Source organism: Gekko japonicus, unplaced genomic scaffold, assembly GCF_001447785.1.
Source record: "Gekko japonicus isolate JY-2015 unplaced genomic scaffold, Gekko_japonicus_V1.1 scaffold908, whole genome shotgun sequence".
NCBI classification, from domain to species: domain Eukaryota; kingdom Metazoa; phylum Chordata; class Lepidosauria; order Squamata; family Gekkonidae; genus Gekko; species Gekko japonicus.
Window position 1 is genome coordinate 450856 of NW_015172030.1, and position 25505 is coordinate 476360.

General features: G+C 50.4%; 1 protein-coding gene across 1 annotated transcript in view; it reads left to right on the plus strand.

The window, feature by feature from the left end:
- The window catches only part of DVL1 (dishevelled segment polarity protein 1), a 79143-nt gene extending 58360 nt beyond the window's left edge, over window positions 1-20783 (plus strand). Inside the window, exons 9-14 of the mRNA XM_015420602.1 lie at window positions 816-883; window positions 4081-4230; window positions 13181-13312; window positions 14864-15031; window positions 15824-16030; window positions 20321-20783. Coding sequence (XP_015276088.1) covers window positions 816-883; window positions 4081-4230; window positions 13181-13312; window positions 14864-15031; window positions 15824-16030; window positions 20321-20739 — 1144 coding nt within the window. The 3' untranslated portion in view covers window positions 20740-20783. The remainder of the gene's footprint in view (window positions 1-815; window positions 884-4080; window positions 4231-13180; window positions 13313-14863; window positions 15032-15823; window positions 16031-20320) is intronic.
- The last annotated feature ends 4722 nt before the right edge of the window (window positions 20784-25505 follow it).

The following is a 25505-nucleotide window of genomic DNA, read 5'->3' on the forward strand; positions in this document are numbered from 1 at the left end:
TTATGTCTGGGGCAGTGATGCTCTTCTTATTATTTATTTATTTATTTATTCTTGGGATTTATATCCCGCCCTACCCATACGGCCCAGGGCAGCTAACAGCGGCCAAGCCAAAAACAAAACATAAAATACATTAAAATTTCAATAAATACAAGCTAAAATGGTGCTCTACAATTATTGGATCTTCCTTACATTGTCCAGGTTCTTCCTCAGGGCCTCGTCGGTGCATCCTTTAAGGCACCACGACGGTGGTGGAATAGTGGGGTGGCGGCTCCTATTCGAAAGCCTGGCGGAAGAGCTCCGTCTTGCAGGCCCTGCGGAACTGCACTAGGTCCCGCAGGGCCCTGATCTCCACCGGGAGCTCATTCCATCAGGTAGGAGCCGCCACCGAGAAAGCCCTGGCCTTGGTTAGGGCAAACTTGATGTCCCGGGGGCCTGGGACCTCGAGGAGGTCCAGACTCCCAGATCGCAGCGCTCTTGGGGGAACATGCGGGAAGAGGCGGTCTTGGTGCTTGGGGGGCAACGGTGGGAGGGCTTCTGGAGTTCTGGCCCCGCTAGTGGACCTCCCGATGGCACCTTAGTTTTGGTCACTGTGTGACACAGAGTGTTGGACTGGATGGGCCATTGGCTTCTCTTATGTTCTTATGTGACACTGTGATTTTGCTGAGTGTGTAGCTCAGCTCAGAAAGGAGATTCAGAGGAATGGCGAGATTTGAAACAAGGCCTAGAACCTGGTGGTTGATTCAAAGCGTGACACAGACCGTAAGGAAGAAGATGGTCATTTCTTGGATTTGACTCTTATTCCATTTTGCTTTCAGGCCCATCAGCCTAACAGTAGCCAAATGCTGGGATCCTACCCCGAGGAGTTATTTCACAATCCCCAGGGGTGAGTGAGCAATTATTGTAGCAAGAAGCAACTGCATGGAAGGTCAACAGGTTTCTAAAAATGAAGGATGAACAAGATGGGGAGAGGATGGCTTTTTGCCCTCTCTCCTTGTACTTGGCACTGGGTCACCCAGTAAAACATTGCCAGGAGACTGATGAAAAGAAGCGTTTCTACACATGGTGCATAGTTAACTTCTGGAACGCCTTGCCTCATGATGTGATGGAAAGCACTGGAGAACGCCATGCTTGAATGATTCGCGTTCAAAGATAGAACTTCCATGTTCAGAGGTAGTATATCTCTTTGAGTATGAGATGCTGGGAGCAGACAATGGGGGAGGACTTGAGAACTTCCGGACGTATCTAGTTGGCTGCCTTTGGGACCAAGATGCTGACCTCGATGGAACTTGGTCCTATTCTGCAGAGCTGTTCTTATGAGGTTATGTTGCTAGATCTCATGGGTCACAAGGATCCATTTGAATACATGACCAGCAGGGTTTCTGCACCCGAAATAGGTGCTAAATCCTGCAAGCGCACAGGCCCTGGTTAACTTGCTGGGCCTGACTCTGGCCACGAGGTGTGAGGTTCTAGTTTCAGTACCCAGTGGTCTGTGGTGCTCACTGGGGCAAGAAGGTATAAATTCACAAGGTTCGTTCCCACCCATTTTGGGAGAGCCAATTTGGTGTAGTGGTTAAGAGCACGGACTCTAATCTGGGAGAACCAGGTTTTATTCCCCACTCCTCCACATGCAACAGCTGGTGGTACTTTGGGTCAGTCACAAGTTATCTCAGAGCTGTTCTCTCAAGAGCAGTCCTCGAAAGAGCTCTCTCAGCCCCACCGACCTCACAGGGTGTCTGTCGTGGGGGGAGGAAGGGAAAGGGATTGTAAGCCGCTCTGAGACTCCTTCGGGTAGTGAAGGGCGGGGTATAAACCCAATATCTTCTCTTCTCTTCTTCTTCATATGTGGGGCTGGCACCACATGTAGGACGCTGTCCTGCCCAGGCTGAATGAATTGACTAGGGCAGGGGTCCCCAGCGTTTCTGAGTCCGCAAGCCCCTTTGGAATTTTGACACAGGGTGGTGGACTCAGCCACAAAAGGCTGCTTTAGGAGGTGGAGCCATCAACAAAATGTCAAGGTGTAAGGTTAGGCAGAATTCTAATTGTAGGTCTTAATTTTTAAATAGGGTTGCCAGGTGCTTACCGTCTGCCAGCGGGGGGCTCCAGGCTGCTCCCTGGGATCTTCACCCAGAAATGATGTCATTGTGCCGGGCATGTCATGCAGGGGATGCTCTAGCATTTGCTCCAAAAACTCTATCGTCACCATAGAGGTTTTAGCCAAATGCTAGAGCGTCCCTCGCACCAATGTATCCAGCACGATGATGTCACCTTGCTCCAGGTTTGGTGGGCACGGCGGGGCTCTTCAGGGCCGGGGCTCCCCCCTCCAGCCAGTTGGCCGGCAGCGGATGGGGGGCCCAAAATCTGGGGGAAATCTGCCCCCACCAGGGGGACGACAACCCTATATTTAGAAGGCATCCCGAAGCAGAGCTTCTGCCTGAAATGCTGAACGTATTGTTTAAAATGGTTTTCTTACATACACACAGCTTACTTTCAGCGACGCAGTGGGGATCCTTGCGGTGTGCTGGCAGTCGCTGCCGAAGAAACATTTAAAAAAAAAAAAAGACACAGTCAATCAGATCTCCAGCGGCCAGTCAGAAACCCTGCTGGGGAAAAGCCCCACCTGGCCCCGCCCACTTTCCAAAAATACTTCCGCTACTCCCTCAGTTCTCTTTTTGCCATCGCGAAGAGATGATCTCCACTACTGTTCTCTGTGTTTTTTTCCCTCACTGCAGTTTTGAGACTGAGGAGACTTTTTTCTCTTCACAGTTTTTATTCTAGCGAACAATATAATACATCTAAAGAAGACATGTCTTGTGGGTTTCCACTGTGTCATTATGACTAAAAAATGGTGCTGTTCAAGGACCATTCTCTGTGCCTTGGCTGCCTAGGGGTTCACACAGCAGAGCGGCCTGCTCTTGCTGTCACCAGTTTCCCCTGAAGGCATGTGTGGAAAGAGTTGGACTCAGAAGAGCTCTCTTCAGAGGCTTCCCCCTCCCTGGTGAGGAGGGGTGGAAAAAGAGCCTGGGCCTCAGTGGCCCTCTTCGGAGGTTCGCCTGTGTGCCCAGCAGCCTGTTGAAGGCATATTCCCCCCCCCCTCTCTACTGAGGTGTGGTGGACAGTGAGCCCAGCCTCAATGGCCCTCTTCGGGAATTCGCCTGTGTGGCAGCAGCCTGATGAACACATATTCCCCCCCTCTGCTGAGGTGTGGTGAAAAGGGTGTCAGCGGAGCACCATGTTGGGGTCCCCTGCCCTAGGGGATTCCATCCCAAAGGCCGTTTTACTAACTGTCCCGTTCAGTTCAGTTTATTGTAAAGAGCCATTGGCCGTTACAAGGTTACAAAACCCTCAGCAACAAAATGCAGATTATAAACAAGCTATAGGCTAATATCAGAATATACAGAAGTGCCGAAAGTCAGTAACAAAATGTGACTAATTTAATACCATAACCTAGATAGTGTCCCTTCCTGTTGCCACCTTGGAATGTATATTGTTTGCAGCAAGGGCAAATGATGAAACTTTGTAAGAAACATATGCATCGGTGTCAGATAACAAAAATGGATCCTCAACTGGGTATACACGAAGACCGGATAAAATACTTGCTAAAAATGTAGCCGTCGGACTGGAGTACAGTGAGCAAAAGTGAGGTAAATCCTTGAGTACGTGGGGGCCACAAATACATAGACAATGGGCCAATGGAATCTGATTAAAGCGGCCCTCCAAAATTTTCGTTGGCATTGATCAAAACCGTAGGGAAGTAAAGGACGTTCTAAGTACATATTTGGAGATGCTGACTAAATATGGAGTTCTAGTATGGTCCAATTTGATTAGTTTGTACCATGCTGCTGCTTTTGATTTTAATATCAGTGAGCGGTCTAGCTGGGCGTCAGAGTCGTAAATCCAGTTTCTAAGCTGGAATTTATCAATGGATGCTCCCAAAAGATCATCAGGAATGGAGTATCGAGCAAATGTTGTTAAGAAAATCAAGGCGCTGCAAATCTTTGGCTAACAGCAGGTTAAAGGATTGTTGACTGAGGGGATATTTTACTAACTGTGATCTTCTCCTTTCTCTTTTGCGCGTTCCAGCTGAGCCGGTGCGGCCGATCGACCCCGCGGCCTGGATCTCTCATACCACGGCCCTGACGGGAGCGTACCCCCGTTACGGTATGAGCCCCTCCATGAGCACCATCACCTCTACCAGCTCCTCACTAACAAGCTCAATTCCCGATTCGGAAAGTAAGTCACACTGCCGCCAGAACCGGGAAGTTTTTCGTCCTGCGCAGGGCCGGCAGTGTAGAGCTGTACAAAAACGAAACAAACAAAACAAAAATGCGCAAAAACGAAGAGCGGCAGCAGCAAAACGACTATTTTGATTGGCACTCTGTGGGGAGCATAAAACTTATCTTCCCCATTGCAGAAAGTCTGGCCCTTTAAGAGAGAGAGCAGCTGTGTCACCCAATCAGAACGTCCCAAATGGCCATACAGAATTCTCTTGGAGCCCTTAAAGGGCCAAGCACTAATTTTGCTTTCTCTGCAGTGGAGAGAAAAGGAGTCGCCTCGCATCACTGGCTCATCCAGCCCAGTGTACTGATAGCTGACCGCCCCCCAAATTGATCCCCATGCTGGAGCCAGCATCCTCTCCCCCCCCCTTTTTAAAAAAGATTCTCATTTTCCCCTCTGAGCACATTACAGTATGGACCTCATAAGCGTGCTGGAAACTCATTTGCTTGGGCCAGAGAGTGAAATGACAGTCAGAGATTACGCCAGTGTTGTGGACAGTCCTAGTGAAATCCGGAACCTGGAAGGTGGACTCTTCCAAGCCAGGGTTCCCAAGGCCGGCTGGTCGGTCCACAGGTTGCGTTGGCCTTGAGGTGAACCTCGAATATGCAGTTGAAAAGAGCCAGAGTCTGGTAGCACCTTAAAGACTGACAAAATCTGTGGCAGGGAATAGGCCCTTTCGTGGGTCACCGCTCACTTCTTCAGATACAGCTGGAAGTGAAGAAGTGAGCGCTGACTCACGAAAGCTCCTCCCCTGCCACAAATTTGGTTACTCTTTAAGGTGCTCCTGGACGCTTGCTCTTTTCTACTGCTGCAGACAGACTTGCATGGCTACCCGTCTCGATCTATCTCAGATACGCAGCCAGCAGAAGGTCCTGCTCTGGTTGATCTTGGTCTTTATACCAAGCCTTGACTCATCCAGAGTCCTCATACTGCCTATCAGTTCCAGGGACCGGTGTTGTTGTTACCCCTACTAGTGTAGATTTAAGAAGCTGAATGATTGCCTTCAGTTTCTGGGGGAATTTAGCTAAATGGCAGGCCCCAGCAAGATGTGGGGTATTAGCGAGGACCTGCCTACGTTCACGGGGATCTTTTCCTTTGGAGAACTCTCAAACAATCCGTCCTTTGCTGAACCAAAAGGGTTGTTTTTATTAAAAGAAGAAATCCTAATAAAATGCACACATGCAGAAATACAACACACTCTAAAACGTGCACACAAGGACTGTAAGTAAAGAGGTGAAGCGGGAATAATAGGAGGGCGTTGGGGGAATTAGACCTTACCTGTCCAGGAGATCAGGAGTCCATGGAGCAGAGACTGTGAAGATGGGACGTGACCAGTGTTCCCTCTAAGTTGAGTTAGTGTGAGTTAGCTCACAGTTTTCTAGCCTCCGGCTCACCCGTTTTTGTCTTCGCTCAGGAAGGATGGCTCCGGAGCGGACTGATTTATGCAGCAGCCAAATCGCTCGCTCACACCTTTAACGCCAGCTGTTCAAAAAATAGAATTTTTGCTCACAAGACCCCACAGCTTAGAGGGAGCATTGAACGCGACCCAAATGAATTTGGGGGGTGACCTGTCAGTGTGTGTACGTAAGGGCTGTCTGGTCGCAACCAAATTATGGCAGCCCCAGCAAGGGGCTTTCAAGACAAGTGAGAAGCAGGGAGAGTCTGCCATTGCCTTGCTCTGCAGAGCCTTCCTTGAGGGGTCTCCCATCCAAGTACCGACCCTGTTCAGCTTCCAAGACCTAACGAGATGGGGCTAAAGTAACCATGCTGCCGGGGGCGGATGAACCATTAAGCAGACTAGGCACGTGCTCAGGGCACCAGGGCCAAAGGGGGCACCACAAAGTTGGGGAAAAGGGTGAAAAGCTTAGTTTGTACAGTCTATTGTGTTATCCTATGAATACATTTTCGTATTGCTGCAACCTGCATTGTATATCTGGTCAGACAGGTCAACAACTAAAATGGACTGGGTCAGGGGTCGTTTTGTAGAAAAAGAGCTAGGGGGACTCATTAGCATAACTCATTAGCATATGCCACACCCCCTGACATCACCGGACGTGTGTCATAAGGCCACACCCCCTGACATCGCCGGAAGTGTGTCATAAGGCCACACACCCCGCCCCCAACGGTCCTGGCCACCGCCGGCCTTGCAGCTCCACTGCCGAGCCCCATGAGGGGCCCGGCGGTGGACCTGCAAGGCCGGCGGGAGTGCAAGGAAGCCCCGCGAAGGCCCTCCCTGGCCCCAGGCAGGCAGGGGTGGGGAGAGGCAGGGAGGAAGCAACTTACCCTCCCTCTTCTCCTGCCTCCTCCTGGCTGAATGAGGGCCAGATGCGGGGCGGCCGGAAGCAGGGGGCGGGGCTTCGTCATGTGCCCCGCCCCCCGTACCTCACCCGGGGGAACTGCGATCCCCCGCGATCCCCCCGAAATGACCTCTGGACTGGGTCAGTGTGGAAAGGAGGGGGGGCACCAAGATTGGCCAGTGCTTCGGGCACCAGTGAGCCTTCATCCGCCTCTGGCTTCTGCCTTCCCGCCCTGGCCCTTTCCCCCCTTTGTGCCTTAAAGTGACTTTTTGAAACCTCTGCATGGGTTGTAACTCCCAGGCCCCAGCCTCCACCCACGAGTTCTTTGGTTCAAGCCTCGATCGTTCCTTTTAAAAAGCAGTCCCGCAAAGAGCCGATCGCATCTCTCTTTTTTGGGGGCTGCCGAACGAGGCGACAGCTAGTCTAATGGGTTCGCCTCAGCAGAGAACGGCTTCTCTTTTTGCAGACCGGAATGGGGTCGTTCACCTTCTTTAGGATGAGCGAGGAGGTCTCTTCGTTTGTGGAGAAGAAAGAACGATCAGGGAGAAGAGCACTTGCCATAACTTTATCAAACACCCCCCACACCAAAAAAAAAAAAAAACCCACTCCCCTGTTCGGTGCATTCTTGAGATTGATGGAGTCTCAGATGCCCGCCGATGGTTATCAGCAGACGATCGGAACACGGTTTGCATTCCTTTGGAGACGCAAAACCATCTCAGGTGCCTTTTTATCCGGCAACATGAGCTTGGGAAGGCGGGAGAAAAGGTGCCCTCGTAATCGGACTGCTAAAAGAAGGGTTCCGGTGGGTCGCCGTGTTGGCCTGAAGCCGCAGAACAACGTTTGAGTCCAGCGGCACCTTTAAGACCAAAAATGTTTAATTCTGCTTACACGTTTTTGTGTGCCTGGTCTTAAGGGTGCCACTGGACTCAAGCTTTGTTCTGCAAAAAGAAGGGGCTGGGCTGGAGTTTAAAAAACAACCACCGTGCAGCAGATTTGGCAGGCAGGTACATATTCGAGAAGAGGACAAATAGATTAAGGAAGGAATGGGTGCTTTTGAGAAGAAGCGGCGGGGCCGGGGTGCGTGCACTCCGAGCCAGGAATCTGCGACCTGGATTGCAGGTGTGCGCGGCCCCCCACTTGTTCCCAAAAGCACTTAAAGGGGTCCCTTTAAATGCTTTTGAGAAGTTGGGAGGGCGTTGCACCCTTCTCCGTCCCTCCTGCAAGGTTTCAAGGACCTTCCAGCAATGCTCCCTCTAAGCTGTGGAGTCCTGTGAGCAAAAATTCTACTTTGTGAGCTACCGGCATTAAAGTAGTGAGCAGGTGATTTGGCTACTGCATAAATTAGTTTGCTCTGGAGCCATCCTTCCTGAGCTAAGACAAAAATGTGTGAGCCAGAGGCTAAAAAACTGTGAGCTAGCTCACAGTAACTCAGCTTAGAGGGAACATTGCCCTCCAGCTGATTGGTGGGCCACGTGCTCCCCGCTGATTAGCTGAAGGGCCCTTTAAAACTTGCAGGAAGGGAGGGGGAGAGGCCCGTGCCACCCCCCTTCATTATGGCAAATAATGGCAGCCCCGCCAGAAAAATTTTTTGCCCCACAAGCCACAAAATCCTGGCAACAGGCCTGAGCAGGGTCAGCCCTGGTTAGTAAGTTGGAGGGGAGACCGCCAAGAAAACCCGGGGTTGTTAGGCAGAGGCAGGCAGTACCAAACCACCTCTGTTCATCTCTTGCCTTGAACATTCTACGAACGTATAAAACGCTGCCTTATATTGAATCAGTCCCTTCGTCCATCGCAGTCAGTGTTGCCTGCCCAGACTGGAAGCAGTTCTTCGGGTCTCAAGCAGAGGTTTTTCTCATCACCCGGTCCTTTTTAACTGGAGAGGCTGGGCATTGAACCTGGGACCATCTGCATGCCAAGCAGAGGCTCTACCATTGAGCAATGGCCCCTCCCCGTGGGTCTCCATAAGTCAGTTATGATTTGAAAGCACTTTCTACCACTTTTTTTTTTTTTTGCACACGTGGTCTAAAAGTTGCTTTGTTTAATTTGAGGCTGGGCCTCAACCAGCGTTCCCTCTAAGCTGCGTTAGTGTGAGCTGGGTCACAGTTTTTTAGCCTCCCGGCTCAGACATTTTTGTCTCCGCTCAGGAAGGAGGGCTCCAGAGCAAACTGATTTAGGCAGCAGCCAAATCGCTCGCTCACAACTTGAATGTCAGTAGCGCAAAAAGTAGAATTTTCGCTCACGGGACTCCACAGCTTAGAGGGAGCATGGGTCTCAACTGATAACAGCCACGTTTAGGAAAGATCTGTTTTCAGGAGCACGGCTCCATGCGAACTGAGCCAGGCAGCCCTGAAATCCCGTGCCCAGCCAGCTTTCCTCCCCTGCCAGACGTTCGCAATTCACTCCAAAACAGGGACCAGCTCTCTGGTTTTATTGCTCCCCACACGCTCAAATTGGAATGTCCTTAAATGAAACCACACGTCGCTTTTCCTTGCTACTAACTGAACTAACTTCCAGGCAAAGCCAAAGCGTTGCCGCAGAGCTCTGGCAGCTGATTGCATCCAGGCCCCCAGGGAGCTTTGTGGGCGAACAGCATGTGGTTGATGATGTGTACTGTGTGTTTGGAGGCGCATGGCAAGGAGATGAATGTTCACGGTCTGTCTTCTGGCACACGCTGCTTTCTCTTTTTACAGGCCTGGAAAGGGGTCTGGGGGTTTCTGCCGGTGACGAGGTGTGAATTCAAACCCTGCAGCTGGGATTAGAGTAGGGAGCCTTCTGGTCTGCTCTGTGCTGCCCCTTGTGGTAAGCAGGAGAATTGCAGGCTTGAGGACGCCATGATGTTCTCCTAAGCTCTGGGTAAATCCACCCAGCCGGGCAGCGCATTAGTATCCTCGGTGCTTTGTAGGTGTCTAACAATTGCCACAGTGGCTTGGAGGTTAAGGTGCTGAGATGCAGACCGGAAAGTCACTAGCTTGGCAGTTCGAGACCCTAGTGCCACGCGACGGAGTAAAGCTCCCATCTGTGGCCCCAGCTCCTGCCAACCTAGCAGTTCGAAAGCAAGAAATTGCAAGTAGATACATAGGTACCACTGTGGTGGGAAGGTAACAGCATTCCATGTGCCTCGGCATTTAGTCATGCCGGCCACATGACCACGGAGAAGTCTTCGGACAGCGCTGGCTCTTCGGCTTGGAAACGGAGATGAGCACCGCCCCTTAGAGTCGGATTTGACTGGCTTTCGAGCAAGGGAAACTTTTGCCTTTACCTTTAACAATTGCCAGATCGTGCTTGGGTTTTTCCTGGGCAGTAGTCAGTTTGGTCACACCTCCCTGAGCCTTACCCAAGGGGGAGGGCGGTCTATAAGTCAGATAATTCAATAAATAAATAGTTTGCCTGGTTACTATCCCTGGGTCCTATCCTCCTGCCTACTGGGTTCTCCTTGGGGCCGGACCGCCAGGACTTGTTCTCCCTTCTCTCCACTGTGCCAGCTCCGCAGGTTGCTTACAGCTCAGCGTCCCACTCCCAACTGGGAGCTACTCTTGGGAGCCTCAGTTGGGTTCCTGCAGAGCACATGCATAGAATCATAGACTCACAGAGTTGGAAGGGGTTATACAGGCTACCTAGTCCAACCCCCTGCTCAATGCAGGATCAACCTAGAGCAGTGATGGCGAACCTTTTAGAGACCGCGTGCCCAAACTGCGACCCAAAACCCACTTATTTATCGCAAAGTGCCAACACGGCCATTTAACCTGAATACTGAGGTTTTACAACCCATACATTAACTTAAGATGATCCAAACAAAGTCAGGAAAGCAATCCCAAATGCTTTCGTTTACTTAAAATTATTTGGCAGAGAATTCCACACTTTAATGACAGTCTAGGCTTGGCTGAGGCGATGGCACGTGTGCCCACAGAGAGGGCTCTGAGTGCCACCTCTGGCACCCGTGCCATAGGTTCGCCACCACTGGCCTAGAGCATCCCTGACAAGGGTTTGTCCAGCTGCGGCTGGGAGGGGGAGCTCACCACCTCCTTCGAGGCAGCCGATTCCACTGTTGCACAACTCTGACTGTCAAAAGGGTTTCCCCTTAGATCCAGCCGGTGCCTTCCCGCCCTTAATTTAAACTCATTCTTGCGAGTCCTCTCCTCTGCTGCCAAGAGGAACAGCATCTGTTGGGCAGTCTCTTCTGCCCACCGGTGGCTGACGGTGTGGTCCCAATCCCACGCCCTAGCAAAGGGTAAGCGCTGCAGGCAGATTCAGAGCCTGGCGGATGGTTCGAACTCCAACCCACCCACTTTTTCTTGCCTTTTGCAAAGTTGCAGAATTCTTGGTATAAAATAAGGATTCCATGATTGCAGAATACAGAAATTTTTTTTGGTTAAAAAAGCACAATACTTTTTTCCCTGCCTGCATCAAATCCACGCCGTGCTTGAAATTCCGTTAAAAGCGTAACGGCTGTTCTTGGATCCAGCGCTACCGGAGTTGATTGGATTTGAGTTCTGCCAGCAGCTCTGTAACTAATTGCAGTTTGCGCGCTATAGCTGGGCGGCGGAATTCGGTTTTCTCTCGGCAGGCACCAAATCTGGATTCCTTTTTAGCACTGAGCCTCAGCGGCCCAGGCATTCAAGTTTCCACGTTCTGTGGGTGATCCTTGCCTCCATTTTAGATCAGCCAGGTCCTGTAATGGCTGGGCTGAGCGAAGATTTTGGGGGGGGAGGAAAATCCACATCGCACACACTCCCCTGCTCAGTCCACTTGAAAGTTTTGCACAAGTTGTTTTGAAAGGAATGGGGGTGGTGCAAGGAAACCGCCTCGCATCTTCAGACCGAGCACCAGACACTTGAAGCTGCCTCATACAGACTAGGCCATCAGTCCATGTCTTCTCTTTTCTATCTGGCAACCACTCTTTCTGGGTCTCAGGTCTGGGATCCTTTTAACACAGGGGTCCCCAACCTTTTCGCGTCTGCGGGCATATTTGGAATTCTGACACAATCTGGTAGGTGCTACAGCAAAATGGCTGCCACAAAATGGCCACCACAGGAGGTGGAGCCAGCCACAAAATGGCTGCCGCCACTTCACAGTGTAGATCCTTGTGGTGTGGTGGCAGCTGCTGCCGAAGCAACATTTTTAAAAATCCGTACAGCCGATCTATATACTAATAGCCAAGGCGCCCCCAGCGTGCGGATATCTAAATCCGCACATCGAGGGCACCTAGGGGGCAAAGAGATTTTCCTGCACATTTGGGGCAATCCCCAGATGTGCAGAAAAACCTGAAATCGATAAAAAAAAACTATAGGAGGATACTTAAATCCCCCCCAAAAGTAAAAGAATGTTCCCTGTGCGTGCGCAGAGAACACTCTGAGAACTTCCTCGCCACCACCACAGCCGCCACTGGGGGGGGGGAGAAAGCTTGTCAGACCTGATAGCTGGGAGCCACGTGGGCCTCGCCATTGGTGCCGGGGGGCGGGGATAAGGCTTAGCGGGCCCAGTGGCTGGGAGCCATGCGGGCCTTGCCGTTGGTGCTGGGGGGTGGGGGAGAAGGCTTGGCAGGCCCGGCGGGAGCCGCACAGACCTCACCATTGGTGCAGGGGGGAGAAGGCTTGGCGGACCCAGCGGGAGCCGCGCGGGCCTCTCCATTGGTGCCGGGGGGCGGGGGAGAAGGCTTAGTGGGCCCGCAGGCCTTACCGTTGGTACTGGGGGGGAGAAGGCTTGGCGGACCCGTTGGTGCCGGCGGGGAGAAGGCTTACCTGTGGCTGCTTCCTCCTCCTCCATAGGGTTGCCAAGTATTACCTTGATCCGGAGCGGGGGACTCCCGGGTTGCTCCTGGAGCGCACGCACGCAAAGCGCGTGCTCGCCACATCCACATCACACGGAAGTGACACGATCACGCAGGGCACGCTGGGGGCGGGCGCATAACCATCAGATGGTCATGGCCCCGCCCCCAGTGTGCCCTGCGTGATCGCGTCACTTCCTGGTGACGTTCAGGTCGGGGTGGAGCGCCCCCCAGGGCCCGATCCAGCAGTGGGGAACGGGCCTCTGGGGTGGGGGTTTCCCCACCTCCCAGGGGGACTTGGCAAGCCTACTCCTCCATGTGGAGCTCCTCCCCCCGCGAGTATCGTGGGTCCCCCTTATTGTCAAGTCTCTAATAGCCAATCAGAACCCTTGCTGGGCAAAAGTCTTACCTGGCCCCGCCCACTTCCTAAAAACACTTAGCGGATGCCAGAAAAGGTGTCGGCGGGTGCCCTGGCGCACACGGGCGCCACGTTGGGGACCTCTGTTTTAAAGGGAGAGATGTGACTTCTGCATACAGCGCATTGAAACACAGACTCTTGGGATGTTTCCCCCGGGGCAGGGGGCAGAATCTAAAGGCCAGTCTCGCTAAAACCGGGCCCCATCTCTCTTGTGTAAGCCCTGTTTGTTCTGCTGAGGCTGCTGCAGGCAAGCTTTCGCATGGCTCAGCCCTCACAGGGCGGCTCCGTCCACCTCCCGCTCCAGCAGCCTCCGCTTTCTCTCCCGCTGTGTGCAAAACTGCTTTCTGTCCGTCTCTTGTTCCACTTTCCCCCTTGCATCGTTGACTGAGAAATCTCCCCCCACCCCACCCCTTTTCTGGCTTTCAGAACTGGACGAGTCCCCCTTAACCGTCAAGAGCGACATGGCCACCATTGTCAAGGTGATGCAGTTGCCGGATTCAGGCCTGGAGATCCGGGACAGGATGTGGCTAAAAATCACCATCTCCAACGCCGTCATAGGTGAGTCTCCCCGGCTTTTTGCGTGAAGGTCGCCCTTCGGGATTGTGTTTACAAAGACGTGAACAGGGATGATGTTTGCACTTGCTTTTTTGTTTGCTCAAGAATTCGGTGAGTCAGGAAACTGGCAAAGCCTGCGGACTTTCCACACACGGTGATGTCAGTCCTAACCGCTGTGGGCAAAATGTTCCATTTCTTGTGGGTTTTTTCTTGGGAGGGGAGGGGAGAGGAAACTAGCTGAAGTTTTCTTTAGGACGAGATTGCCTCCTGCTGCTTTGGATGTGCAATTGCAGTTGGCTCACACGATGCTGCGTTGTTCAGAGCGATCTCGGGACCCAGTGATACTTGAGGGCCATTAGTGCGTATCTTTGGCCCCTAAAATTGGGGATTTCCCCCTTTCCATCATCTCCTCCACCAAAAATAGAGCCCGGCTCAGCTGTTTTAAGCCCCAGCAGTTTATGCAGGGGAAGAGGCAGGTACCTATTTTGTACCTACCAGGATTAAAGCAACTTAAAACAACTCCGCAGGGTGGGCGGTTCTGAACAGGGAAACAATGTGGGAGGTGCAGGGGGAGATAAAGCCCTGTTTTCCCCAGAACCCTGATCCCAGTACATCCTGGGTCACCCACTGCTGGGATTTAGGGCCAAATGACACATCTGGAATTCCATCCATCCATCCATCCATCCATCCATCCATCTATCTATCCATCCATCCATCCATCCATCCATCCATCCATCCATCCATCCATCCATCCATCCATCCATCCATCCATCTATCTATCTATCTATCTATCTATCTATCTATCTAGTACTGCTCATACGGCTATCACCTTAAGCAGACATTAGAACCAAAGAAAATATTTTAAAAGTCCTTACTCAGTATTATTTCTCTTATATTTGATTATTGTGCCTATGAATTTTGCCACTGAGAGGGTGACACGATCGTTGGTATCCGGTCGTAGCCATGACACCTGGGCTCGCACATTTAGCAGTTCCATATCTTTAAGTAAAGGGGTGACTAAATTAGACAGTTTAAAATCAATATCTCACTTTATACTAATAAACTACTGTCGATGGCACCAGTAATTTATCTGCTCCCCAAGGCTCCTTATATGTGTGCAGGTAGATGTCACTAAAACTGAGGGGGGACGGACAGACGAAATCAATGCAAGATGGAAAAAACGCAGATGGAACAGAGCGACAGAACGGCAGAGCAGCGGGAAGCCAATACAATTTGGATTCACGCCGCCTCAGACATAGGCCTCGCGGAATATCTCCATTTTACAGGCCCCGTGGAACTGCATTAAGTCCCTCAGGGCCCGTATCTCACTCAGGGGACAGTCCCACCAGGCCGGTGCCAGAGCGGAAAAAGCTCTGGCTCTCATTGACGCTAGGCGGACATCCTTCAGGCCGGGGAATCACCATTTGATGTTGATCTATCGAGCGTAATGCTCTTTGGGGGACATATTAACACTTTCCTCCCTTATGGGTTGCTGTAAGGATTCCTCAGTTGGATACCGCATCTATCTCTTACTACCCCTTTTCCGTCTTACAGGAGCTGACGTGGTCGATTGGCTTTACACGCACGTGGAGGGCTTTAAAGACCGAAGGGAGGCCCGGAAGTACGCCAGCAACATGTTAAAACATGGCTACCTCAGGCACACTGTGAACAAAATCACCTTTTCTGAGCAGTGCTACTACGTCTTCGGAGATCTCTGTGGCAGTAAGTCTGACAGAGAGCTGAGGAGGTTGGCCTCGCCTCAGCCATCCAGGGCAGGGTTGCTGTCCCAATTAAAAAGTCACACTGCGTTGTCTTCTCGTTCTGTAACCCGCCTCGAGACTTCTCGAGGAAGGCAGGCTACAAACGTTAGGAATAAAATTTCAAAAATTATCTTCTGTGAGTCAGAGCGGCGTTCCAGGTTAGTGCATTGACTAAGACTGGGTTGGCTTAGCCACAAAGTTCACGTCGGGCTCGCCACTTTCCCCCCAACTGACCTATCGCGTGAGGTTGTCGTCAGGGAAAAATGGGGGGGGGAGTAGTGCCATATTTGCCATCCTGAGCTCCTTGGAGGAAGGGGGGGAGCCAGTTTGGTGTAGTGGTTAAGAGCACGGACTCTAACCTGGGAGAACCGGGTTTGATTCCCCACGCCTCCACATACAGCTGCCGGTGTGACCTTGGGTCAGTCACAAGTTCTCTCAGAGCTGTTCTGTCATGAGCAGTCCTCGAAAGAGCTCTCTCAGCCCCACCAACTTCACAGGGTGTCTGTTGTGGGGAGAGGAAGGAAAAGGAGTTTGTAAGCCGCTCTGAGACTCCTTTGGGTAGTGAAGGGCGGGGTATAAATCCAATCTCCTCCTCCTCCTCCTTTTCTTCTTCCTTGGAGGAAGGCAGCTTTGACCCTTGAGGGCTCCTACTCCGAAAATCTTGTTGGTCTCGATAAGTCGCTGCCGGATTCCGATCTATTTATCTGTCATCGTCTTCCCAGCATCCTCCTCACTGTCCTCTTCTCCCGCCCAGATCTAGCGGCGTTGAATCTTAACAACGGTTCCAGCGGGGCTTCGGATCAAGACACCCTTGGCCCCCTCCCCCACTCGGCCACGCCTTGGCCCTTGGGGCAGGGCTATCCTTACCAGTACCCCCTTGCCCCTCCGTGTTTCCCGCCGGCCTACCAGGATCCCGGCTTCAGCTACGGGAGTGGCAGCGCAGGGAGCCAGCAAAGTGAAGGTAGGTCTTCTTGTAGAATCAGCTTCCGGGAGTCCATTCCATTCCTCCTGGCCGTTGGCTTACTCTCCTCTCCCCCTGCCCCCCTTTCCCCTTCCCTTCCCCCGCTTTGCTTTGCCCTGGCTTTTCTCATTGGTTCCCCGAGTGCCTCATGCATGGAGTGGATTCTTTTTGCGCCGTAGCAAATTGGCCGGCTGATGGTTATTTTAATGAAGCTGTCTGCATGGATTAGCAGTGTCTTGGCTCACCTTGTGGGGGGGGGGGGGGCTGTTTTGGTCTCCTCGGGCTGTCTCTTTACCTTGCCTGGTTGACTTTAACCATTTGCCGAATCCGCCGGAGGTCAGCGTTGGGAACACTCATGTTCAAATCCCGGCTCAGCCCTAGGCCTTCCTTCATAAGAACATAAGAGACGCCAATGTTGGATCAGGCCCAAGGCCCATCCCGTCCAACACTCTGTGTCACACAGTGGCCAGAAATACCAGGGGCCATCAGGAGGTCCACCAGTGGGGGGGCCAGGACACTAGAAGCCCTCTCACTGTTGCCCCCCCAAGCACCAAGAAGACAGAGCATCCCTTGCCCCAGAGTCCCTATCCATACCTTGTGGCTAATAGCCACTGATGGACCTCTGCTCCATATGCTTATCTAATTCCCTTTTGAAGCCGTCCATGCTTGTAGCCGCCACCACTTCCTGTGGCAGTGAATTCCAAGTGTTAATCACTCTTTGGGTGAAGAAGGACTTCACACAAGCTAGGGTGCTGCTTAACCGCCATTTTAGGAATCAGCAGAGAAGTGCGGCTGCTCGGAGAGTCACCCGCTTTGGGTCTGCAAAACTGAGTCCCTTTTGTTCAGCCTGCTTGAATATTAGGGGGTCTTTAGATTACAGGGAGGTCCATGTTCTATATGGATTTGGTGGCTTTATAGACAGCTGCCGCAGACCCTCATGTACATAGTCCATTGAAAATAATGGTCCCGAACTCCAGAACCACACTGAGTTGAGTCTCAAGCCAGTAATGTCCTACCTGAAAATAAGCAATCGTTGGTGAAATTCCCCTCCCCGAAAGGCCAGATCCAAAATTATGACAATTTTTTTTCTCTCATCATACACGCCTACCAGTTAGAATCATAGAGTTGGAAGGGACCTCCAGAGCCAGTTTGGTGTAGTGGTTAAGTGCGCGGACTCTAATCTGGGAGAACCGGGTTTGGTTCCCCACTCCTCCACTTGCACCTGGCTGGATGACCTTGGGCAAGCCATAGTTCTGATAGGAGCTGTCCTTGAAAAAGAGCAGTTTCTGTCAAGAGCTCTCTCAGCCCCACCTTCCTCACAGGCAATGTTCCCTCTAAGCTGTGGAGTCTTGTGAGCAAAACTTCTACTTTGTGAGCTACTGGCATTAAAGCTGTGAGTGAGTGATTTGGCTACAGCAGAAATTAGTTGGCTCTGGAGCCCTCCTTCCTGAGCCAAGGCAAAAATGTGTGAGCCGGGGGCTAAAAACCTGTGAGCTAGCTCACACTAACTCAGCTTAGAGGGAACACTGCTCACAGGGTGTCTGCTGTGGGGAGGGGAAGGGAAAGGAGTTTGTAAGCCGCTCTGAGACACCTTTGGGTAGTGAAGGGCGGGGTATAAATCCAATCCCTTCTCTTCTCTTCTTCTTCTCTTCATCTAGCCCCCTGCACAGTGCAGGAAATTCACAAATACCTCCCACCACACCCCCAGTGACTGCTGTTCCATGCCCAGAAGATGACAAAAAACCTCCAAGATCTCCAGCCAAACTGGCCTGGAGAGAAATTGCTTCCTGACCCCAGAGTGGCAATCAGCATTTCCTTGAGCATTGTTGTAGGATGCACACTTGACTAGCAACAGTATAGCTTTAAGCTTGGGGCCTTATATGAGTGAGCTGGGAGAATCTGGTGCCACAGCACTGCTGACGCCATGCAGAGATGAATCTAGTCTATCCTTTGGATTGGAGGCCCTAGGGCACCCCTGGGTGAAAACCATCACACAGAAATACACATTACACATAAACAATCAAAAAAAGTATGGATTGGCGAAATAACTAGAAGTGGACTATGTTCCTCTGGACCAGAAAGATAACAATCTCCACCAGCCCCAATCTTTTCCATATCCAAGTCAATGCTTGTAAGATACAGGTAGACTGCAAAGTTTGAGAACCCAAATCAGAAAACGTAATAGCGGGTTTTTCCCCAGTCTCATTTTCCTCGCTTGTGAGTTCCTGTTTTTTCAGAGGGGAGGGGGGGGTCTGTACATCACGTGTTTTCTTGCCTCTAGTGGTCGATTCAATATTGCGCAGGTTTATGTCTGGCATAAAAACCTGCAGTTTAAATCGGCAGGGAGATATGTCAGACGTAAACCAGTATAATATCATATCAGCCACTAAAGGAAGCAAAACGTGTGGAACAGGAAAAAAAACAACCCCAAAGAACAGGAACTTACAAATGAGAATGCGGAAAAGCACAGCGTCTTGCATGGTGGGAAAAACAGACTCCATAACTCTTCAGTGGTGCCCCAAAATCCGTCACTGGAGGCAGACTGTCTCATCTGGAGGACTGACCCTAGGTCGTATGCAGACCTGTCAGCCTGCAGTGGTTGTAGCATTGCTGCATCAATCATGTGGGCAATCCTGGAGCCAGCGTGCAACAATTCCCCAACCTGTATGAACCATAAGGGCCACAGATGCGTTGCATGAGCATGCCCAGGAAAAAATGGGTACTGGAGCCCAGAAGGTGCTTGGCTCTTCTTCCTCCTTCCTGCCTGGTGGCAACATTTCTGCTGTGGCTGCTGCTGCTGTGTCATTTTCCTTGGGGGGGTGTCTTTTTTGTAACTGCTATTCCCTTGTTTTGTCCTGAGCAAGCCTTAGACTGAAGGATTCCTAAAGGAATGGCTGGGATTGGTAAGCTTCTCGCACCTCTGTAAAAAGTACTCTTGGTCCATAGCATGATCATCTAGATTCTTGTACTCCTGTCCTTCTAAACATTTAGCTTGCTTCTCCCTTCTCTTTCCCCATCTTGCTTATTTTTGTTTGAGTTGTCTCCAGTGCCTCTCTACTGCTCAGGCTGTGAGCAGGGTGTCAGGTGTGTCTTGAGCAAGGGCTACTTGAAACCGGAATTGTCTGGAATGGATCAGCCGGTTTCAGTTAACAGATATCAGTTTCGAGGATGCAGATTCAAGTAGTGGGGGGAGGTTGAGTTATTCAGGACCTTGGAGAGTTCCCAAGTGAGCTAGATGTTGCTCTGGTAGAGTTTTTTTTTTTTTTTTTAAACACTCAATTGTGCAACAAAATTGTAAAGCAGATAAGTGGATTGGTCCAGGCTCTGCTCCTTAGCTGAAAGGAATATTTTGGAATCTTGCAAGGTGTCGCCAGGTGACCTGCGGTGGTGCTCTCATTTTGTCTGCTGGGAGCTTGCAAGGGAATCTAACCCTCTTCCACCCTCATGTCGTCTTCCTTTGCATGATCCACAGAGTACTTATTTTTGGTCTAGAACTCAGGCTGTCTTGAGGTCAGTGATCCCTGAGGCAGCTCCTGCTGACCTTCTTCTATAGAGGTTTCCTCTCCTCTTCCTCTGAGCCACTGCCGAAGGTGTCTGGGAACCAGGATGGGACAGTTCCCCTGCCTTTGCAAGCAAAGCAACTGCTTAAATGCTTTATCTTGCTGGCATCTGCCTTCTGTAGGGGGGTCCCGTGTTTGCACCTATGCAGTATCTCATCCCCTGTGGCATCTCTTGGCTCAACCTCTAGGGGAACTTTCTCAGAACTAGGCAGGTCACTTCCAAGCATTGGCATCCCTTCTCCAAGCAACATCAGCTGCTCTGCAACTGCATTTCCACTGTATTGCATGATTACATAATGTTAAAAACCACTGAAATGGGTCGGAATCTCAGAACTATTTGGAACTCGTGTTTGCGCAAAATGCTATGCTCCGTTTGGGCTTTGAGAGTCTTCTACTATGTTTCAGAGATTGTTCCTTTGCTTCCCTTACTTTGTTCATCTCAAAAGCCATCCTGTTTGTGCTATTTTGCTCTGTTGTTGCTTCTACACAGTTTCCGGGCATCCATGCATGATAGAATCTCATCCGCTTTTGTCTTAGTGACCATAATCAAGTCAAATCCTGTATCCGTCCGTGGCACGCAGACTTCTGTGCCATGCAGGATTGTTATCGTTGCTGTTCTATAATCATTCCAAGGGGAATCGATATAGCGGGCAGCAAAGGAAGTGCATTCAAGCTAACCCGCGTTCCTCACTTTCTTCCATTGACCCTTCCCATCTTCCCCTTCCCCCAGGAAGTAAAAGCAGCGGCTCTAACCGAAGCAACAGCGAGACTAGCCGAAGGGCGCTCAACCGGGAGAAGGATCGCAAATCGGCTGGCAGCGGCAGCGAGTCGGATCACACTGCCCGGAGCGGGGGAGGGGGTAGCATCGCGCGACACGAGCGGCCTCCCAGCCAGCTCAGCCACCGCAGCTACGTCTCCACCACCCCCAGCGAGAGGAGCCCCCACAGCCACCATTCGTATGGGCCCCCGGGAGTCCCCCCGCTTTACACCCTCCCAAAGCTGGGTTCCAAAGTCTACGGGACAAGCGGGCCTCCCGGAGGGCCTCCCGTACGAGAACTCGGCTCCGTCCCTCCTGAGCTGACGGGGAGCCGTCAGTCATTCCAGAAGGCCATGGGCAACCCTTGCGAATTCTTCGTCGATATTATGTGATCAGAAGTGCCTTCAGAGACTCTGCGATAAGGGTTGATTCCCCCCCCCCCCCCACCCGGGTTTTTTTTTTAGTCGGCGAATCGACGTCGGACGCTTAAAAAAAGCTGGTGGGGGGGAGGGTTAAACATTTTGACTGTTCTTGCATGTCACACCTTCCTGACTCTTGATTGTGTGTGTTGCAAACAAATGAGGAAGAGAAATTCTGGGATGTTGAATATCAGCGAATCAGTGGAATCTCCCATTTCCCCCTCCCCTTTATCTTTGTTTTTCTGAATGTGGTTGCTTGGTGTTCTCTACACATATAAGCTTTGTTCGTAGTGGCGCCTCTTCCCAGTGCAATTATACTGTGTCCTTCTTGGCTGAATCAAGGAATAAGATTTTGTATTACACTTTTCCCATCATGCATATTTGCACCTTTCTAAAAAAAAATGATATTTTTTTTCCTTTCAAGCCAAGTGTGTTGGCTACTTCTGATCTTATTTTATTTTTTGCTATAAGGACAATGCTAGCTAGCAGCTGTGAAATCTAGGGTGTGTCCAAGCTGAGATCCATTCTTGGAGGCTCTCTCCAGAGGAGGGTGATTCCGTACTGAGGTTGTTTTGTTTTGCTCAAATACTTACACAACTGCTCTAAGAAGGAAAAAGCCACTTGGTAGTGGGTGACATGCCGATTTCTGCGATATGTGATCACAGTTCTCCAGTAAGGACAAAGAAGAAAAAAGGGGGAAAAGACTGAACCTAAACCTAGAATTCAGAACCTAAAAAGGTTAGTCAAGAATAGAAGAGGGCCAACTCTAAAAATCTAATTATAAAACATACAAAGATATACATGTATGTATTCAACATAAATTAAAATAACAAACAAGGGCCCATTCCTACCTCACATACAAATATAAAAACATACAAGGGCTAATAAGATAGACCTAACGCGTTTCAGCCTTTACAGGACTTCCTCAGAGGTCTAATACAGACAGAACATGTTGGCTGATATGCAAAAATACATACAATCATACATATATGGAATAAAGACCAGAAACCAATTGTTCCAAAGTTTAACCACTGGGCAGAGAAAAGAAATACAAAAATACAAATGAAGCCTCCAGTGCAATCACCTGTCCAGTAGTACTTCTCTCTGGTCAACTGTATATTCTTCTGAGATTGTCAGCCAAATGTTCCCAATAAAATGTTCCTTAGATTAAAAGCAGTGTTGATCAAAAAGGTGTTGGGCCTATATACATGTATATTTTTGTATGTTTTATAATTAGATTTTTAGAGTTGGCCCTCTTCTATTCTTGACTAACCTTTTTAGGTTCTGAATCACAGTTCTCCAACCTGCACTTTGTAATGGGGCTTCTTGTTCTGTACTTACGGCAAAACATCGTCCTTGTGTTGGGTTACCGTGACCCTATCAGTATGTTGGTTCTGTGTGGAAAGAAGCCTCGGAGTGACTGTAGTGTCTGCCCGTTTCCAAAAGCTGCTACAGGCATCCATGCAGACAGGTCTGCTGTCCAACTCTTTCCTTGATATTGGTCGATTTCACATTACCCTTTTAAACCGCATGGTTTCCGTTATTGGCCTGTCACGGAGGAAACCAGTACAAGGGCAACTGTTTCATACAACATTTCCCTTCCGGTAAGGAGCCGTCTCTGAAGCACTGTGGCCATTTCTAACTGTGCCACTTCCTTTTCCCGCCATTTTTCTCCACGTGCACAGTCTCCCCGATAAAGTTTTCTTTTTTTAATGTTATATTGGGAGCGCTATGGCGCTGATTTAACATCATGTTTCAGTGTTATAGTACTCCCAATAGAACATTAAAAAAGGAGAGATTGGGCACTGGGGGGGGGGAGGTGTGAAAAACCCATCACTGGAGGAAGCTCTATGAGGCATTTTACACAGCCCACTGTAGCGATTCAGATCCGGAAGAAGGGATTGAAGACCTGAGGAAAGCAGTTTTCGTCAACAGCGCCTCAGACACGCTTCCCAAACAGGAGACAACCGGCATTGTATGAACAGGTAAATATATTCCGTTAGGGACCAGTTACTAAAATGGGTCTGTCTGAAATGACAGGGAAAAATCCGTTAGTAACCAGTTCCTGAAACGGAATAGATAGGCAGTTTGAAATCCTTCATAGATAAGCAGAAAACTGATGTTGCTGCCACCAGTTTCATTTATTCTCGGCGCTGTGTTGACCATAGAATCAAGGGAATACTTGACCCAGCACTCTTCATTCCTCTCTCTGGCACTGGTTGTTTTTTTCCTACATGGCACATGGGAGCACAATTCAGCTTGCCATCTGTATATTAAAAAGTCAACTTATCCTGAGTCCTTCACAACTCATTGTAGACCAGGTAATGAACAGGGAATCATAAAATCTGAGCCAAACAGCCGATGAGGCCACGATGGCATAGAAATGCACCGTTAAATTCGGAGGCAACCTTGTGACCTCTTAAAGAGAATATATCCAAGTATCTCCTCAGATGGTTCCCAGTTAAATTTTGGAGTGGCATCCCTCACACCCTGCAATGGGTGTAAATAGAATCACATTGTGAGTGTATGGGGGGGAAATGAATTGACTGACTTAACGCACTTTTGCTGCTGTGAAAACATACACCACCTTCTGATGTGGAGTGAGCGGAGGAGGAGAGGGAACAATTCCGCAGGTGTCTAGAGCAAGGAGAGGGGGGCTGGGGCTGGGCAAGCACCTATTGGCTGGTGCCTGTGTCGTTAGGAACAGACTGCTGGAGAAATGTTCATAATGGTTTGTGCAAGCAGTTTGTGGTTATTGTGGTGTGGGGTTTTTTTCGTTAGATGAAAGATGGATGCGTACACGAGTGCGTGAGTGAGCGCTGCTTAAAAAAAATTAGACCATTGATAGAATAAGGGGAGACCCAAGACTGAGAGCTTGGTCACGCGTTCGATTTATGAGGAATGTATGTGTGTAAGGAGGGGAAGCTTGGCTCATGCCAGGGGTGAAGAACACCCTGTCAAGAATGTGACACCTGTCTTGGCTTTAACATTGCCCACTCCTGGGCTCTAGTGACGAACCGTTCTGTCAAAAGCCCCAGGGCGAGTTGTTGTCCCTGTCCTAAGCAGAGATTAGCAGAGCTTTCCCATTTGCACAGAAGCCTTTTAGCTTAGTCCTCTGGAAGCCCGAAAAACCCTCTTCTCCCCGCACCCGCCTCTGCAGTGCTCTGCTGGCTGCTTTCATGTCTCTCATATTTATGGAGAAAGATTTCTTTCTGCATCAGTTTGATTGTTCATTTAAACAACTGAGTGATAATGCACCAAGCTAGATGGGACTCTGCCGATTTCCCAAACCAATGTCTCCTGCAGGTTTTTCAGGCTTGAAAGCAAATGGGGGTGGGGCAGGCCCATAGCTACAGTGGGGCATCCTGGGGCTAGGCCCCCTGACTTACTGGCAAGGCCCCGCGACTTCCCATCCAGCCCAGGGCCCCCAAGTGGTGGCGGATGCGAGGAAGGAGCCGGGTATTCCTTTCATTTGATTAGCCAGTAAAGTAAAGGTAAAGGTTCCCTTGCTCGAAAGCCAGTCGAATCCGACTCTAGGGTTGCGGTGCTCATCTTCGTTTCAAAGCCGAAGAGCCAGGGCTGTCCAAAGATGTATCCGTGGTCATGTGGCCGGCATGACTAAACACCAAGGCGCACTGAATGCTGTTACCTTCCCACCGAAGTGGTCCCTATTTATCTACTTGCAATTTCTTGCTTTCGAACTGCTAGGTTGGCAGGAGCTGGAACTAGAGACGGGAGCTCACTCCGTCACTCGGGTCTCGAACTGCTGAACTACTGACCTTCCACAGCCTGCAGTTCAGCGTCTTACCACTTGAGCCACTGCAGCTCCAGTGCCCCCTAAGAAATTTAAATGCCCCCCGACTAAAAAAAATCCTGGCTACGGACCCGGGGTGGGATATGGCTCATGTTGGGAGCTTAGGAGAAGGATTTCAAAAACATTCTTTCTCCCCATGCCTATTTCCCTTCCAGTCCAAGAGCTGGGTATGCTGATTTATGGTAACCCCGTAGGGTTTTCAAGGCAAGAGACGTTCAGAGGTAACTTACCATTGCCTGCCTCAGCGTCATGACCCTGGTATTCCTTGGAAGTCTCCCTTCCAAACACTAGCCAGGGCTTGTTACCCAAATGGGCCCATCGCCTGGTGTGCCAGAGTCCAATAATGAACACAGCCAGTTGGGATTTCCAAAAGCAGGCAAAAACCTTAATCGCAATGAAGGGAGATCCCTTGGGTAACAGGCCTACCCTGCTTAGCTTCTGGGATCTGATAAGATCAGGCTAGCCTGGGCTGTCCAGGTCAGGGCATGCCTGTTACGTTATGTTATTTTTATGTTATTGTTTTATGTTACGTTTTATGCCACGTTAACGTAACATAGAACATAACATAAAAAATAACATAACAGGCACTTGGTGGCTTCCTGCCCCGCAAAGCAAATAGAAGCTACGGAAAGAAGGTTGGAGGTCAAGGAAATTACACACAGGAGGAAGAGAAGTGTAAACTCCTTTCCCAAGGGCTGTGACCTTATTCCCGAATTGTTCTCCCTGTTCATAGCGTAACAGGCACTCGGAGGCTTCCTGCCCCACAAAGCAACTAGCAGCTCCGGAGAGAAGAGTGGAGGTCATGAAAATGACACGCAGGAGGAGGAAAGGTGTGAACTCCTTTCACCAGGGCCATGACCTTATTCCGCGATTGCCCCCCCCTCCCCGCTCTCCTCGTGGTTGCTGAAAAATCAAAATATAAGAG